General features: G+C 30.8%; 4 protein-coding genes across 6 annotated transcripts; 2 read left to right on the top strand and 2 right to left on the bottom strand.

Moving 5' to 3' along the window:
• The first annotated feature begins 63 nt into the window (after nt 1-63).
• Nucleotides 64-1,973, top strand: LOC124422915 (V-type proton ATPase 21 kDa proteolipid subunit). Its single transcript, XM_046959931.1, has 5 exons — nt 64-388; nt 524-572; nt 654-737; nt 816-1,221; nt 1,305-1,973. The coding sequence occupies exons 1-5, from the start codon at nt 319-321 to the stop codon at nt 1,335-1,337; spliced, it is 642 nt and encodes a 213-aa protein (XP_046815887.1). The 5' UTR covers nt 64-318; the 3' UTR covers nt 1,338-1,973.
• Nucleotides 1,974-2,053: 80 nt separating this feature from the next.
• On the bottom strand, nt 2,054-5,544 carry LOC124422913 (carnitine O-palmitoyltransferase 2, mitochondrial). The gene is made up of 8 exons (XM_046959927.1): nt 5,407-5,544; nt 5,062-5,181; nt 4,936-4,976; nt 3,847-4,408; nt 3,185-3,718; nt 2,587-3,079; nt 2,309-2,501; nt 2,054-2,195 (listed from the first exon to the last, which is right to left on the bottom strand). The coding sequence occupies exons 2-8, from the start codon at nt 5,095-5,097 to the stop codon at nt 2,066-2,068; spliced, it is 1,989 nt and encodes a 662-aa protein (XP_046815883.1). The 5' UTR covers nt 5,098-5,181; nt 5,407-5,544; the 3' UTR covers nt 2,054-2,065.
• A 426-nt stretch (nt 5,545-5,970) lies between these two features.
• Nucleotides 5,971-9,332, top strand: LOC124422912 (mesoderm induction early response protein 1). 3 transcript variants are annotated; one of them, XM_046959925.1, is made up of 5 exons: nt 5,971-6,106; nt 6,225-6,360; nt 6,607-7,665; nt 7,755-7,882; nt 8,023-9,332. In XM_046959925.1, the coding sequence occupies exons 1-5, from the start codon at nt 5,991-5,993 to the stop codon at nt 8,660-8,662; spliced, it is 2,079 nt and encodes a 692-aa protein (XP_046815881.1). In that variant the 5' UTR covers nt 5,971-5,990; the 3' UTR covers nt 8,663-9,332. The 3 variants fall into 3 exon arrangements, with proteins under 3 accessions (XP_046815881.1, XP_046815880.1, XP_046815882.1); XM_046959924.1 differs by having other exon boundaries at nt 8,020-9,332; XM_046959926.1 differs by lacking the exon at nt 5,971-6,106 and adding an exon at nt 6,444-6,523 and having other exon boundaries at nt 8,020-9,332.
• A 194-nt stretch (nt 9,333-9,526) lies between these two features.
• Nucleotides 9,527-16,401, bottom strand: LOC124422910 (nucleoporin Nup188). Its single transcript, XM_046959916.1, has 6 exons — nt 16,243-16,401; nt 15,805-16,015; nt 15,246-15,713; nt 15,041-15,165; nt 14,429-14,957; nt 9,527-14,337 (listed from the first exon to the last, which is right to left on the bottom strand). Exons 1-6 carry the CDS (start codon nt 16,266-16,268, stop codon nt 9,901-9,903), a joined length of 5,796 nt encoding a protein of 1,931 aa, XP_046815872.1. The 5' UTR covers nt 16,269-16,401; the 3' UTR covers nt 9,527-9,900.
• Nucleotides 16,402-17,907: the final 1,506 nt, after the last annotated feature.

Here is a 17,907-nt window from a genome sequence, read left to right as displayed (position 1 = left end):
TAGTCACACTAGTTGGAGCTACTGTTTTCTTTTAGTACACTTTTCAGCCACAAGGTAATGCTTAACTGGTACTGTCTGTTTTATCTAGACGATAATTCTGGGAGAGTAGAACTAAAATTTTACTTTGACCCCCACCCTAGTTAGCAACACAGCAGTAGACAGTCACATGATGATGGGTGTGTGTGCGTTTCTGTGAATATATCAATATATGAAGTATCTATTTCTTTAATAACTACAAATTAATATAATTTCTTTGTAAAATATATTGATTATCACATACATACTTAGTGTAAAGAAGATTCTACTCAAATTAAAAAAATGGCTCAAATGCGAAATATATTAGGAACTACTTTTGTGATTACTGCTTCTATTACAATCATAATTTTAGGTATGTCTACAATTATTTCATAATTAATAATTTGATAATATTTACCATTTTTTATTACACATACATGATTATATAATAGCATCTGTATATTATAAACAGTTTTTGTATAAAACTAAATTTTAACACTTGTTATAGTGTTATATCATGTATTTACTGGTAAAGGTGAACGTGTCAGCATTGCATGGTAAGATATGAGAAAAAGGATTTTTATAATTTAATTCAGATAAATAAAATTAAAATGGTATGAAATATTATTATTACTTAGGTTTTTGGAAGGTACATCACCATATATGTGGGCTACTTTAGGTATTGGATTTGCAGTTGCGTTATCTGTAGTTGGTGCAGCATTGTAAGTTATAAAATATTATGATATTTAGGTATTAAAAAATAAGTTTAATTTTACTATAAATTTATTATTCTGTTTTAGAGGCATCCATACAACAGGAGTATCTATTATAGGTGGTGGTGTAAAAGCACCTAGAATAAAGACCAAAAATTTAATTTCTGTGATATTTTGTGAAGCAGTAGCTATTTATGGTTTGATTACTGCCATTGTATTATCTGGCATGCTTGACGAATTTACTTATGAAAAAGTTAATTCACCTGAGAATTCTGACGTGAAAAGTCAGAATTGGATGGCAGGTTATTTGATGTTTGGAGCAGGATTTGCAGTAGGTCTTGTTAATCTATTTTGCGGCATAGCTGTAGGTATTGTTGGTTCTGGTGCAGCATTATCTGATGCAGCAAACTCTGCACTTTTTGTTAAGATTCTTATAGTTGAAATATTTGGATCAGCTATAGGTCTTTTTGGATTAATTGTGGGTATTTATATGGTAAGTAACAATTGAATATAAATAATTAATTAAATATTATTATATAATTGTTTATGATATATATATATTTTTTTTTTCCGTAGACATCAAAAGTGAAAATGGGGAACAAGGCATAAATGCATTTATTAAAACAATGCCTGAAATAATACATTATGATTCATCATGTTTCATTCCATATTTTATCATTATTGGGTAAATAAATATAGAAAAACAGACTTCTTTAATATTATCAATAGATACCAAAATGTTTCATAGATGATGCACATAAAATATAACTTCGTGTAACATAGACATAAGACAAACTTTTTGGACTTATTTGTGAACAAACATTTGAATGTTTGACAACTTCCTGTGTATTGCTGATTTTTTGGCATTGTCACATTCATTATTGTAATTTAAAGTATATTATAATAATTTAAGTTATAATGCTTTAATCGATATATAATTTAATGTACATATTTAATGTTCATTTTCCAGTTGCATTTGTGTTCATAAAAATAACAAATATGAATCAGGAAATATTTTTAATCATATAAAATTCTCTTTTTTCGTAAAGTTTGTAATGTAACAGTTATTGCAATATTTACAAATAATACGATTTATCTTACCATTAAGTGGAAGTTGGAGAATGAGTTAAGATTCATAGAGAGAATAAAAAATATTTATTCAACACTGTATAAAAATATGAATGATTGTATAAATAACAATATAACAAATATGTTAAATGTAAAATATATAAAATAGTGATGTTATTTGTGTATAATATACCTTATAAACAACATTTAAGTAGGCACTAATATTTATAATTTACATATAACATTTGCATATGTCTTAGAATTTCAGATTATTTACTTATTAATACTGTGTGAATTGTTTTTAATGCTTTCTCTAAGCTTTTCACATAATTATTGGCATTACGACTACCTTGATAACTACTAACCATAGTTTCCAGCTTATGATCTTGTACACAGTACCTAAAAAATACATTGTTTTTTGTAGAAGAAATATTTTAATTTTACATTTGAAGAAATTTTACCTTAATATCTTTATACTATTATATATCTTGAAATTAAAAATATTAATTTACCCAATTCCATATCCATCATTTACAACAGGTCCAAAACCGCCGGAAAGTAATGCAGGACTTGCTAAAGTAGATGTAGACAATACATTATGGTTTAAAGTATTATATGATGGATCTTCAAATATAACAGGCTTACGTATGCCTAATTCCTCACATATGCTTTTTAAGGCAAATAAATGTCTATCAAATGCCTGTCCTGTAATAGTATGATAATAATATATTAACAAATGATTTTTATAAAGTAAAAAGACATTTAAAAGTTAAGAATTAATTCAATTTACCCATGGCAGCTTCTTTTATAAGTATACCATGTATATTACTGCAATCAAAAATCAATTTTTTCAGTTCTGCTGTAGAAATATCCAATTTCTTCTGTGTCAAAGCTATACAAGCAGCTTTAGTTTGCAATGTACATGATCTAATAGTTTCAGTGCGTCCATGTTTGAAAGCTGCAGTACTGCAAGATTCATAGGTCGGTACCATTTGACCTTCCTGTTCATATAATGCTAATTGAAACGCCAACTGCATTATTGCATCTGGACTAATTCCTATTTTTTTACATTCATTTTTTCCAAATCCTTCATATATGATATGATCAACAAGTAATTGTTTTATCCACTTATCATAATTTTTTTGTTCTTCATTAATAATGTCTTTAATCTTTGAATCCAGTACAAATTCCAGTTTTTCAACTTTTAAGGCATGTCTACCAGAGAGATCTTTTACATCTTCAGGATGAAATCTTGGTTTTTGTGACATATCTGCTTTTATATCCTACAACAATATAAAATAGTGCATTAAAATTCTTATTTTCTTACATTAAAATGTTTTATATCAATATTAATAAATTTATATTAATCTTTGTCCTTTGTATCTTACATTGAAAAATCTAAGAACTGCTACTCCATCTCCCCAAGAATGTTCAAAATTCAAACCAGCATATCCATCTTTTGTAACAATTAAAGAAAAAGACTTATCAAACCAACGATTTGTTCCATCACCATGAAGGTATGACTTTTGTAATTTGTTGGGATCTTCACCAATATGATTATCATCCAATACCAAAATAAATATAGCTGAATCTATTTTTTGTAAAATATTTTCATTTCCTATATTCATTAAATGTAATCTTACAGATGCCCATTTATTGCGTTCTAATGTTGTTAAAATGGAAATAGGATATTCATTGAGTGGTCTGTTATCTTCCAAAATTGATTTTAAAGAAGCAGCTATTTCACAAGGTTGTCGAATATAGTTATTCTCATCCAAAACATCAAGTGTATAGAAATGACCTTTAGACATCACTATTATGTGGCGTCCTGTGGCATCATGATAAATTTTATCTTTTCCTAGTTGCGGTATTCTACTTGTATTGAAGAGATAGGGATATTGTGACATATCCAATGGAAAAGCCTGCGAGAATAATTTCTTCTTCTAACAGCTTAAGAAAATACATGACTAAATGTCATTATTTATTAGTATTTTTGTTAATCATATCTTTGATGTTATTTTTGGATCAAATTTTATTTTAATATTTTTACCTTAAACAGATAAGCACCATACCAACTTATACTAGATGGAAGTAATCCTGTGACTTTCCTAAAGAGTTTAGTATCTGATTTTGTAGGATTTAAATGATATACTTCTGGTTCTAAAATTTCACTTCTTAAAGATTTCATAAATCTTAATGAAGATATAACAAGATTAGTGGATTTTACCAACTGATCATTGTACCGTGCATCAGTTTCAAGTTTAAATATTAATAAAGGGTTGTAATTAATAGGTAAGGGCTTACGATCTTTTAAATACATATCAAACCAAGGTTCATTTATATAACTTGTGTGACGATTTTTAGCATCCTTTTGAATAAGTTCCTTTTGTAATTTAGGTCCATCTTCCTTAAGAAAATTCTTAATCAAAGATTCAATATCACATAATTTTTGTTGTGTTATAAGAGGTTGCTGTGCAATTAAATACTTTTTACATGAACTTTCAAGTTTAGGAATTGGTAAACGAGGTAAAGATGGTTGAAAATGCATAGAAGGAACTTTACTCATTTGTATGTATTGATAATCATCTGATGTATTTGATGTTAAAGTGTTCCTGAAAACATGAAAAATATATATGAGCTACATATTTGTATATTTTCTTCAAATAAATATAGTATGAATCCTTAAATATAATTATATATATGAAAGAAGCTATCAAAATCAATATTTCTAATGTAAATATTTACACTGTAACATCTTTGTTTGTAATGTGTATATGTATATATATATGCGCGCGCGCGCGCGTGGTGTGTGTGTGAGAGACATATGTATACTCTTATCTGCATATTTCGTATTTTCTATTATATATAGCTTAAATGTTTTGTTCTTAGTTTAATTATGAAGTATCAAAAGTACAATTTAAATGTTTTAGATATCAATTTTATATCTATTATTAAATATATGTTGCAGGTTTGAAAATAATAATGATCGATACGATCGATAGATACGATCATATATCGCCTCTTACATATATATTATATTATTAAATTTATATTTCCATCGTAATCTAATTAACTGAAAGTTAATCATTAATAATATTAAGAACTTTCAATAAACAATAAGTTAATATAAAATGATTACCTTGCGATATGTAATGAAAATCGTGTTCCTTCACGATTAACCTAAAACGGAAGAAATAGATAGTATTATATTTAATTATATTCATTGCTTTATTTCCATTGAAGAATAAATAAAAATTTTTTTTACCAGTGTTTTGTTATATATTGTGGATAAACGAAACATGTTTCACGTGGCATTCGACTAATGAAATTAAAGTCGAAATGGTGACGCGACTACTTTTACAATAAAAGTACAAAGATCATAATCCTAAAAAAGAATTTATTAAAAATATTTTATTTAAAATTAATTTTAATCATTAAGGGGTTATTAAATTTTGAATCTCAAATTTTATATTAAATTCAGCTATATTTTGTATATTTATTAATTTCACAAAATACATTTTAAGAATATGAATTAAACATTAATTTAATTTTCGATAAAATAAAAGATAATTAATAATTATAAAGATACTTTATAGTAGCATAAAATTACTTTCGTTGGTCATCGTAAAAGATATTCACGATTTTCCCGCTCGCTGAAGATTACTCTTATATTGCACTATATTATGATATCGCGGTACGCGCCACCATATTATATGCGTAGATATAAATAATGGGGTGTGCATCTTTAAACTTTTTCATATATGTATTTTTTTGTTAGGCTGTTTCTATAAATCCTTTTGATCATTATATTATATTGTGTGCAATTGTGTATTAAAAATTTGTAGAATATATCGGATTAATTAATACTTTGTTGACTGACATTTGTTACACTTGGATGAGTCGTATATAAATTCGAAAAATTTAGTGATAGAGTGAAATTTGACGAAAAATGACGTATAAAAGATAAACAATGTTGAGTATTACTTTGTTATTATCATTGTTTGCCTCTAAGGAATTATAACAACATGAACAAGAATAGATTGAAAATATTACGATAATTGGAGGTTAGGTTCGCGTTGTTCTAAATATATATAGATTGTGTATAGTACCGTTGACTATTGTGTTAGACAATAGATGTGAGAATGATAGTGTAGTATTAAACTCTGTGCTAAGCACGTGCATTATGTCAAATTTATGAAGGTAAATCGTATATATGTTAATGGTCATGAGATCCAACGATCTTTGTGTATACCTACTTTCTTACGTTTATGGTGTGATCCTGTCTTCGCTAACATAAATATACAAAACATGTAAGTATATCAATAAAATTTTATATAATCAATTAATTGTATTAAAAATACATTATTCATTAAAGATATTTCATTAATGATATTTATGTTAATTTTAAAAAAATTTGTCATTTTATAGGGCAGATAGAGATTTTGACATGGGTCCTGCTACGGAGATGATGGTAAATGATTTTGATGATGAACGAACACTAGACGAGGAAGAAGCATTAGAAGGTAGTGAGGATTCGCACAACGAGTTGTCCAATTTACAAAAGGTATAATTGTTTGAAGTTTTTCCTTTATATTTTATGATTACATCTCTTACTTTGTAACAAACGTCTGATCCCAACTATTCTAGGATCAAGCCTGTGAAATGAAAAAATCAAGCCAATAAATAATTACAATTATGATAAGTTTCTACAACACTTTGGACTCAAAGTGCGTTCTTGTAGTGAGATTTCATGCATAATCTATAGCTTGGGGTTGGTGTAATAATCATTCATGTTTTTATCTTCTTTCAGGAAGGTGATATGCCTTTGAAAGATCTACTTGCGATGTATGGATACGGAGATCCCTCTACTGAGAATTCGAACAGCTCAGATCAAATGTTACTTCCAACTGGAAACGGTGATCCAGAAGGTGAGGATCGGTATTCGGACAAGGGTGACAATGACGCGGATGACGACGATGATGACGACGAAGCTGACGCAACTAGCAACGAACCTGATCTTAAACAATTTTATACCGAAATGCTGGTGAAAAGCAAAGATTGCAAGTCATCTGTGTCAGGACATACAGGAAAAGGAACCAACAGTGCAAATACCACTGATTGTGCTAAAAGACATAGAATCGATGATGAAGAGGACGATGATGAAGAAGTAGAAGGAGAAGAATGTCCGTTGATGAACGATCGCAGTGGTAATGGAAGTACAGGAGTAATGCAAGCAACTGGAAGTAGAAATTCTTCCTGTTCTGGTATTGCATCACGTGGTGGTTGTTCAACAGGTAATGGTGGCAATGGAGGAGAAGGTAACAGTGGTAGTGCCGCTGCTGATGGAGGAGAAGATGGACTAGTTAGTGCTAGTATTGGTGGTGGTACTTCAAGACTTTTACGAAGTGTATCACGACCACAAAGTGAAGAAGAAGAAGACGATTGTGATTATAGTCCGGACGAAGAAGAGTGGAAAAAGACTATCATGGTTGGTAGTGATTATCAAGCAGCAATACCGGAAGGTCTTTGTCGATACGATGATGCATTGCCTTATGAAAACGAGGATAAAATGCTTTGGGATCCTAGCCATATACCAGAGGAGGAAACAGAAGAGTTCTTAGAACGAGCGCAATTGCCGGCAATGAAAACAGGCTCGTTACCCGCAGGTTCTCATATTAGAGACGACGAACAAGCCTTATATTTGTTGTTGCAATGTGGTTACAACTTAGAGGAAGCATTACGAAGACGTAGAATGAATGTTATCCCGTCAACAGATGCTGTTAGTTTGTGGTCGGAAGAAGAATGTCATAATTTTGAATCTGGTTTAAGAAGTTACGGAAAAGACTTTCATCTTATTCAAAGGAATAAGGTATGAAAATCGGGAAACTTTAAGTCAGACTAACGTATTACTGAAATTCTGTTCAAATATAATATAAATTAATAGTAAAATTCTCTTAGGTGAGAACAAGATCCGTTGGGGAATTAGTGCAGTTTTATTATTTATGGAAAAAGACAGAGAGACACGATATATTCACATATAAGGCTCGTTTAGAGAAGAAAAAATATGCTTTACATCCTGGTATCACGTGAGTATCTTTTCTATAGTAATAAACGATTGAAATATTAACCATATAAAACTATAAAAATGGGAGTCAACGTATTTGTGCATTTTGTCAAACGTCTAATGAAAAGTAGAAGTATGACGGGATAATTAAATCGCAAGCAGGGACTATATGGACCGATTTCTCGAGGAACAAGAGGGTGTTCGTGATCGTAGCAGTTCGCCGAATGTTCATTGTTTGCTGTACGGCGATGCGAAACGACAAAGATCCAATGCCGGTACAACGAACAATGACGATTCGAAATCTACAGAACCGTGGGTTTGCAACGCTGCTGATGCACCTTTCACGGATATGCTTCGGATGCCTCAATCGGTTACACCACCTCCGCCACCACCACCGCCACCACCACCACCGACTCCATTAACAGCCTCTATGTCAGCAACAATATCAAATACAAATGCTTTGTTGACATCTACCTATTGTTCATCGGCATCGCGACAATCCGATTGTTTGTCGTCCGAGTCGAGTTGTGGCAACTCGCTTACGTGGTCCAATGCTGGCACACGATCTCAATCTACCTCTTCTGTCATGGTGACGAAAAGCGTTAATACAACTACAACAATGACTTTAACGACGACCGTAACGACAATCGGTACGATGAGCACAATTACAACTAGTTCTAGTTCCACCTCGACTACAACCTCCAACAATTTTTATCATCAGCGAGTCTCATCATCATCCAGAAGTAACGATTCGCACGATTCACCCTCACCAGAGCACATTTTACCGCATCTGCCTCCTTAGCGTCTAACACGACCCTTGGGTTCTCTTCGAGAAAGGTGGCGTTTGTCTTTACGTATTGGGATTGATCGGACACTCACTCCATTACTATCGTCGTAATATTTGTTAGTATCACGAATTATATTTTTATACTATACCGTAATATGATTATCGATCGTTCTTAGCGCGAGTGAGCCGGTGAAATGTGAGACGATGGCGTGTACTATATAAAGAAAGATATGAAATATCATTCATGGAAGATACATTCACAAGACATGGAGTTCATGCGAGGAATTGTATGAATTAACAGTTCGACATGGATTTATAAATACAACACGTTGAATTGATACAATAATCTAGCTTCTACCTATTTATATATTTTATATTTTCTATGTTGTTGCTGTCGTAAATAGTTCAACACTTCGAATTAATAATTCCTCTTTCACAGAAATTATATTTCATTATGAAATATCTCTAGGAATGTGCGATCAAGATTAAATTACAGTCAAGTACGAGTATGTAAGTTCAGCACGTTTAAGCGTACATTTGTAAGTTGATTATTCTGACCAGAACGTCTATTTTCACCTGGCACCCAACGCGCGAGAGTGCAGTCGCGTTGTACGATATTTACGTCTGACTAAATGAGATCTTGTCAGACGTTTACAATGAACAGATTAAACAAAAATACTTCAAATTCGATTGTATTCTATTTTATCCTTTATGGTAGATTTTTATTTTATATATTAATATAATTTGCTCATTAATTTAAATATTTCTTTTCTATTTCTTTTTATCTTTTATGACAGTTTTTTATTTTATATGTTAATATAATTTGCCTAATAATTAAAATTTTTTTTTTATTTTGTTTTTCTTTATTTTTTTACAAAATCTTTACAATATTTAGTTTAATTATATATACATATATCCTTTGTCTTATTGCAATTGACAAGAGATATTCATTTCTTTTCGTAGTGTGTTAGCTTTAAAAAAAAGTACAAATGATATACGTAATAATACATAGGCACGATTATTTATCTATTTTGTATTTTATTGAACTCCTTCATTTCTTTTTTAATTATATTAATCAATTTTTTATGATTTTATCATAGCAAAAATCACTGTACAAACAATGTAAGATATTTTTTTTCTTTTCAGTCTTTCAGCAACCTATGTATGTATATATGTATTTATGCGTATTACATACGTGATAAAGAATGTTGTTACAAGGACATTTTATTTTTCACAAAACTCATATGTTGACGTCAGTAATGCGTTGAGTCCAATGATTCTACTACCGATTTCAATAATTTTCCCATTAATGGTAAAAATTGAACGCTACTGATATTTGCTGCGAAAGTGCCGGTAGTAAGAATACCTTCATCGAGTCTCTTTTCGAGAATATTATGTTCGTTTATAAACGAGTTATCATCAGTATTCGCCAAAGTAACTGGTGCTTTATCGATGGTGCTATCTTTGCGAAGTCTAGCATGTGACATCTTTTGAATAGGATCTGGAATATCAACCATTATAACGCCCTTTGCATCGGCATCCAGAAGAGATCCTCTGACTTTCCAAATGTCAGGAGTACCACGGTGTTCAAGAAAGTCGAAGAAAACACCTAGTTCCGTGGCTGTTTCACGTGCTATCAATTGACGATCTCGTAGTGCTAATCTTGGACTTCTAACACCTTCAAGGGCTTGACATAGTATCAATACGAGATTGATTTCAAGCGCTAATCTAGTATTATTTTCGTCCATCGATTCGAACCAGGGATCACTAAATTTGTTTATATTATTTTTTACTATACTTGGACTACCATTGTTGGTACCTGAAGATGTCCCACCACTGCCCTTAGCAACGTGTCTTCCAGCTGCCAAGGCAGTTGCTTTTGAGAGAATAGTATTCTCGCAGATAAGAGGATCATAGGGTCGTCGAACGAGACGTGGACTGCTTAGCAATGGTACTGTTACGTCAAGGCCACTAACATATCCAAGAAAATCAGCAGCTATATTTGCCGATGCAGATCTCGAGGTTGCCGGACCTGAGGCAGCATGTATAATTCTTCTTAGATCTTTGCTCGTATGCATTCGTCGAAGATTTTCCGGTGCAGCACGTTCCCATTCTCTTTTAGCAGAGTCATTTTTATCCTCTTTGCCAGGCTGAGTCACCAAAGATGTAGACGACATGCTAGTTGAATGTGAACTTGAATGTAGTGCTTGAGTAAACAATTGCGTGGAACTAATAATTGTACCATAAGTTAACCGTGGACCAGAACTTATACTCATTTGGGGTGCTCCAAAATTCATTTCAGCCATTGGTGTATACCAAAAATCTTGCGTGTATATCGTATCGACGAGAGTATTCAATCTCGGTGAGAAGTAAACAAAACAAAGAGCACAAGTAGTATTAATGACTATCAATTTGTTAACAAGCAACTTTAATTCACTGCTCGGTAATCTTTCGTCGCAAGATTTTAATTCTTCGGCACTTTCCACACTTATACCATCGATTATAAATTTTAATATTCGTGGTCGCAATAATAAGTTTACAGTACTGTCATATGCAAGATACATACATTTGATCAGTGTTTCACGTACATTAGACGGTATAGAGTTCCAAATACATTCTTGAGTTGCTATACCATGAATAAGAGCAACTAAGGTTTGAATTAAATCAGCAGCTAATAGGTCAGCTGTATGTCTAAGTAATGTCGATACTGCCATAAGTTGATACTCGTGAGAATTTACAAATATTACTATAGGTTTTATGTATATCGATGGAGTTTCACTCGTCACCAAGCCCATAATGATTTCCAATCCAAGAGTATAAACTGGCCACCAATCCTGACATCGCCATTGACCATTGGGGGTGTCATCATATAGATAATCAAGCATACTGTTACCAATATCTGTAGGTGGGATCAGAGCTAACCATAATTTAGCTGTATCATTTTCATTTATCGATTTTGGACAATATGGTGAACGTGTTATTATACTAAGTAAGTTTAATGCCGCGGTACTAAATTTGAGATAAGGTTGCTTTTGTAAAGTGATGCAAACGCATGTTATTAGTTCGGGTATCATTTGACGAAGCTGAATGCAGCTAGCTTTTCGACGACGTTTAGTTGAAAGTCTACGTTCTATATAGGAACGTAGAAGTTGAGTCACCAAACAGATTGTCAATGTTGCTGGCAAACTCTTTCGGGTACCTTTGATAGTTTCTATGTTCATTTCTTCTGTGCCTTTTGCAGTACTCATGTCTATCGATGATATTTCTCTTTTATTTGCATCTTGTGGAAATGCCTGTTTTTGTTTTAATAATTGTATAGCCGATTCTCGTAGCTCTTCCAACTCGCTAGTAGCAATAGTACAAGAGTAGCTTAAAAGATATTCAAGACTAGCCGTATCCTCTGCAAGAGTGCTTTTTATTAGTTGCACGCAACCAAGTAACAAGGAGATCAATGTTTGACGCAGAGATTTTCCATATCCACGATATTCTTGGCCAATTTCTTGAGTAAGTTTCATTAATTTGCTTTTAAAAATCTGCGAGTCACCTACACACATATGTTTCCATGAAGTAATACAACGTAATGATAGTGAAGCTAAAAGCATAGCTATCTTTGCACTACCAGTATCATTTAGTTGTTTTAATTGTTCAAGTAAAGCATCTAAGGAGAGATGCATTATAAAGTGTCCTTGCAAAAATGTAATAGTATAATTTTTTCTATTTCGTTCGTCGGTAAGAGTAACGATAAAATTATACCATGATTCTAAGTTTTTCTCGTATAAAGTTTGTAAACTATCGGCATCGTGCTGCTTGTTTTTGTTTATATTTATGATATTATCCTCAGTTGGTATTCTTCCCAGAACATAATTTGATAATCTATTCCAATGATCATAATTTGTATCCAATAATTTCTTCAGATTCGTAGAAAAATTATTTTCCAATAACGGGCTTTTGAACAATTCTAATGTAATTATATCTAAAAGTTGTGAATAGCCTTTACCCACTGGTACTAATTCCCTAAAGAAAGGAGCAAAGAGATGACTCCAAAAATCTTCTCTTTTACGGAAGAAATTGACAAGAATTTCGTTGCGATGGTACCACATTGCACGTAATAAAGTCATCGTACTTTCGTATAATCTGTCATAAACGATATCCTCTTCTTTATATATTCGACATAAGTAAAGATCTAAAAATTGACTGCAACCTTCCGTGAGAAATTCATCAACTGGTCGTGGAAATATTCTTTTGCGTTCTGCTTGATGCATTATATTAAACAGGGCTTCAGTTAAGCCAGGTTGTTTTTCCAAACAGACAGCAACCAATTCGAGGATGGCGACTTTGACTTCTACTGCACATGTCGGTGACATTAATCGAGAGGCGAAAGTTTCCCTTATCGCTGTACCATCCATGCCCATACAAACGAGCAATGACATAGAGAATCCTTCGGCGAATTTTGTTAAAAGTCTGACAGCCATGGCTTGCAACGAAGGACTAAACCACACGTATAGATAATTAACTATAGTTGGTACTATCAAAAGACTATTGGGTACACGTGGTGAAGAATATAAAGCTATTTCCAATGGAGATCTATCACTGTGTTCTAAACCCAAAGATTGTCTGAACATCAACAGTCGATTCACTATTGATAATGCCAATTGTACACTTTTTATAGCCTTGAATCCCTTACCACTTATCCAATCTGTTTCCGTGATCATTTTATTGTGCAGTGTGTGCTCACCCGTACGCAATAATTTCAGTAGTGCATGTCTAGGTTCTAAGTAAAGAAGACTATATGTCACAGTCAATTGCAATTTTTTTCGTATATCGTCGTCGGATAAATTTGTATTAAGTGTACGATGAAGGCAAAACATACTCTTCAAACAAATATCCAATCTTTCACCATCGCTTTTAAAATACCATGAATCTAATTTTGGTAAGACACCTTGTAAAAGAAATACTATCCCTGGTATTTCAATCATGTACATAGCTTCCTTACTGTGTTTTGTTATTATATAACTAGATAAAGTATCAAGATATGCACAAAGGATTGGATAAGAATGTTCTATGGTTTCTATACAGGATAGCCAAGATGCAATCAAACCACCATCAAAAGAAATTGCTTCTGCGAAGTCTAAAGGGTTTTGATACCAATCGTTAAATTTTGGATAAACTCCTGCATGCATTCGAGACAAAATATCTTCAGGATATTTTAATACCAACTTGGATGATATACTTATGCACGCGGTAACAATTCGATATATGTTTGGAGGTAGAACTGGATAAGAAAATCTGTTAATAATTTCGAAACTTAGCTCTGTTGGTATAACCATACTCTGTGGTATATCTATATCTTTAGCAAGTAAAGATTCCAATAGCTTTAATCCTTGAGTAACATTATCCAGTAGACTAGTTTGCATATTACAAATATTTGCTATACCACCTCCAGCTTGTGAAAATAATTGTTCTATTCTGTGATGTAATGCATCCCAATAACTAGCCCTTGTTTTGAATAATACTACTTCGCTATCACTGGACAATACAAGAATATTTTCTCGCAAACAATCTGACCTTATAGAAAATAGATTCTTATGTATCATACATTCTCGCTCATATGGTCTTATTGGTTTACTTTGATCTCGTTGTCGAGAAACTTCTAAAGTCAATGACATTAACATATCTAATTCTTCTATAATCTGAAATAAAGTTGTTTTTATTTCATAAATTATTTTTTTCATATTAATGTATTTTATAATATAATATATATATAAGTTTCAATAATTTTACCTTTTTAGCACTATTAATCGATGCACTTGCAAGTCCAGTTGCAATGTTTGTAAGTGGTTCAAATTTATAAGGAAACCATTCTACGGCAACATTATATATAACCCATATACCATCATTGCGTTCATCCCAAAATCTAGTTGCAGTTTCTGGAAATTTGATTGTAGAAGCAACAGCATCAAAAATGCCATTTAATGCGCATAATCGATCTTCATCAATAAAAGCACAGACCAATGTGAGAAGATTGTACACACTACTACGCACAACTGTAGCATAATGAGTTTCTTCTTGGATTATTTCACTTGACATCAATCTTTGAAGATAGTGAAAGACATCAAGTTGAATTGCTTTGATACCAAAGGGTTTAAATTGATTTAATAAATCAATATTTTCTGGATCTATAGCATAATTTGATAACATCCATGACAAAAGTAATGGACTATCTTGTATGGAACTATCACGAATACATTTATGTTCAAAGATATCCTGCATATTATCTCGTACATTATTTATCCAAACTTCCATTTCAGGACTAAAATAATAAGACATATATTAATCCAATTTATTTGTAAGTAATATAGATAGTATTATCAATGATATAAGGAAAACATTTACTGCTTTCTAACATCCAATGCAACAAGAAGTAGAGCTGCTTGACTGTACTGTATTTCTTGAATTTTTTTATCTACAGCTGCTTTATCTTCGTGACTTCTTGAATGAACCAATCTACGTGGGACACCCTTTAAGTGATATGAAGTTTACATTAAAAACAAAACTACAATTACATTTAGAATAATATATAATAATATAATGTTTTTACCCCAATGCTTCCATAAAACTTATTAAAATCCTTTGCAGGTATATGAATGTCATGTACAATTACAGTTAATATATGAAGTAATTCTCTTATTTCAATAAGGGTACTGTTATATAATTTATGCAAATGTTCTTCTGTACATAACTGAGATCTTATAGGAGGATTAATAAACTTTAATGCTTCTACTTGTTTTTGTACAGAAATAAGAAGATCACCTAATAAGACTTTATCAAAGAATTTTGTAAAATCCTTTTGATTTGGGTGTCTTTCATTATCCTTATATTCAACCATCAGTTTTAAACATTTGATCAATGTTACTCTTTCAGAATAGTAAAAACTCCAAATATCATCAATTAAAATTTTCATAGTACTTAGATCTGTGAGTTGAGATGCAAAAGCTTCTGCACAATTGCGATATTCATATAGCATGAAATTATTAACTAAATCCCAGGTAATCGTTGCATCCAAATTCTAATAATATAAGAATGCCGAGCTCATATGAATATTTTTAGATTAAATTTATATATATATTATAAAGTAATCAATGTAAATAAATACTTACAATCAATGGAGCAAGTTTACTGATTAAATCATACATTCGGGGAGGAAGATTTTGTTTAGAAATAGTTTGAAGTGAAGACTCTGTATACATTTGAAAAAATTGTAAACCTTCCATGAGTAACTTCGTTCCATTTTTAATTTCATCTTCTACAAGTTCTTTGTCGCAACGACATGTTGTTCCAGATATTACAGACCATAAGCCTTTACAATATCTATTTTATTAAAATTAATAATTAACGTTAATAATTTTATATATAAATATAAATAAATAAATCTTGTATTTACAAAAGACTTGTTTAATATTTATAAAGTGTTAAATTAACAATATTAATAGTTTGATAGCAGATAGATTTTATTAGAAAAATGAAGAAAAATTATTCTTATATATTTTACAAAAAATCTATAAAACATGAAGTAACGTGTAAAAAAGAAAACTTACGGTAATTTACTTAATGTTGCTTCCATGTTGAAATTTAAATACAATAAATATTAATTCCATATGAAGATTAGAAATGTAATACTTTATAATCCAAACCGTCAGTCCATAACCTCCTATTTCGCGCGTTTATAAAGTCGTACTGTTGCTTCACATGCATTCAGAAGCGTATTGTCGATAAAAAAGAGTATATATATATATATATATATATATATATATATATATATATATATATATATATATATATATGAATATTATTTTGAAAACACCACGTAACTTATTATATTGAGTATGCTAAATAGCTTTTGAAGTGCAGAATTTATGTCAATAAAATCTTTAGTTAAATACTGTTTTGATTAAAAGTGAAGAGAAAGGCTTTATACGAATTACGATGTATTTGCATTTAATCTACCGTTGATTTTAAATAGTATCACAGTTTTGTTAATCGATATGGTTAATATTTTGTAAATGATTCCATCGATCATTTAAGATTCGTTTAATGTAACAATAGTTATATATATTAATTAATAATAATTAAGTTTGTATTTTTATTTAAACAGTACATAGCTTGTAATAAACGTTGAAAATAAAATGACTATAATTGATTTAAATAATGTATATCTTTGATTATATCGATTATATACATGAAATATAATACAACAAACAAATATTAAAACAATAAAACATCTGCTTAGACATTATATAACTAATAAGTATAAAATAATTTCAATATAATATTTGAAAATACTGAAATTTGAAATTGGAATTGTTGTCTATAGCTGTTTCTCATATATGGTTTTGGTATAATAGTTTACGTCAACAATTAATACAGATATAATTGTTGACTAATTTTGAAGAATAAGGTTTCCTTTTAAAGAAAAATTTTTGCGAAAATTTGACTTTTCAGAATTTTTGAAAAAGCTTAATTTCTTTGAAGAAATTATTTTATAAAATAAGATTTTTTCCGAGAATAGTTTATACATAAAAATAAAACTTTCTTAGTTATCGTAATTATAGCTTCTTAATATTGTAATATATTCCTACTTTAAATATCGAAAAAAATTACAATAATAGCAGACCACTATTTTACCAATCCGTTGATAATAACAGATAACTTTTTTTATCAACAGTTAGTTATAATCGGCTTAATGCTTATTGACGATCGATAATATAAAGGGAACTCATTTTAAATAACAATCAGTAAAATAGTTTCCTTGGTTCGACGATGGTCGCTAAAACAGATTTTTTAGTTATCGGATAATGATAAACTAGATTCCTATTTTACTGACAATTGGTAAAAGAAATTCACTATTTTATCATCAGTATTTGTTATAATTTAATAATCTGATAGAGTCAATATATGTAGTATTTGTTCGTAATATGTTTGATTTATTTTGATAACTAAATGATAAACAATTGATGGAAATAGTGTGTTTCGACGTTTAATTCTCGAAGTATAAGAGGAAACTGACGTGATAAATCGTATGGTCCATTTTATATATATAATACTATGTACTATATTTTTTGCTTTTGTCATTTACGCAATAATTATTAGCCTTAACAGTCGATTACTATCTTTCATGATTGTTTCAAAAATATGTAATTTGTTACACATGTAAATATGGTAAAGTAAATCTATTAAAGAAGCAAAATAAACATGGTTTTATA

This window comes from Vespa crabro, chromosome 3 (assembly GCF_910589235.1).
Source record: "Vespa crabro chromosome 3, iyVesCrab1.2, whole genome shotgun sequence".
Taxonomy (NCBI): domain Eukaryota; kingdom Metazoa; phylum Arthropoda; class Insecta; order Hymenoptera; family Vespidae; genus Vespa; species Vespa crabro.
The sequence above is the reverse complement of the archived record's forward strand: the minus strand, read 5'-3'. Positions and strand labels throughout refer to the sequence as shown.

Bases quoted from the DNA above. Each gene is read 5' to 3' on its own strand.
- LOC124422915 (XM_046959931.1), top strand. From the start codon at position 319: ATGGCTCAAATGCGAAATATATTAGGAACTACTTTTGTGATTACTGCT. The intron at 573-653 runs GTAAGATATGAG...ATTATTACTTAG, and splicing joins GAACGTGTCAGCATTGCATG to GTTTTTGGAAGGTACATCAC. The intron at 738-815 runs GTAAGTTATAAA...ATTCTGTTTTAG, and splicing joins TCTGTAGTTGGTGCAGCATT to AGGCATCCATACAACAGGAG.
- LOC124422913 (XM_046959927.1), bottom strand. From the start codon at position 5,097: ATGTTTCGTTTATCCACAATATATAACAAAACACTG. The intron at 2,502-2,586 runs GTAAATTGAATT...ATACTATTACAG, and splicing joins TATAAAAGAAGCTGCCATGG to GACAGGCATTTGATAGACAT. The intron at 2,196-2,308 runs GTAAATTAATAT...TGTATTTTTTAG, and splicing joins AATGATGGATATGGAATTGG to GTACTGTGTACAAGATCATA.
- LOC124422912 (XM_046959924.1), top strand. From the start codon at position 5,991: ATGAAGGTAAATCGTATATATGTTAATGGTCATGAGATCCAACGATCT. The intron at 6,107-6,224 runs GTAAGTATATCA...GTCATTTTATAG, and splicing joins AACATAAATATACAAAACAT to GGCAGATAGAGATTTTGACA. The intron at 6,361-6,606 runs GTATAATTGTTT...ATCTTCTTTCAG, and splicing joins AGTTGTCCAATTTACAAAAG to GAAGGTGATATGCCTTTGAA.
- LOC124422910 (XM_046959916.1), bottom strand. From the start codon at position 16,268: ATGGAAGCAACATTAAGTAAATTACC. The intron at 15,714-15,804 runs GTAAGTATTTAT...TTATATTATTAG, and splicing joins GTAAACTTGCTCCATTGATT to AATTTGGATGCAACGATTAC. The intron at 15,166-15,245 runs GTAAAAACATTA...TATCACTTAAAG, and splicing joins AGTTTTATGGAAGCATTGGG to GGTGTCCCACGTAGATTGGT.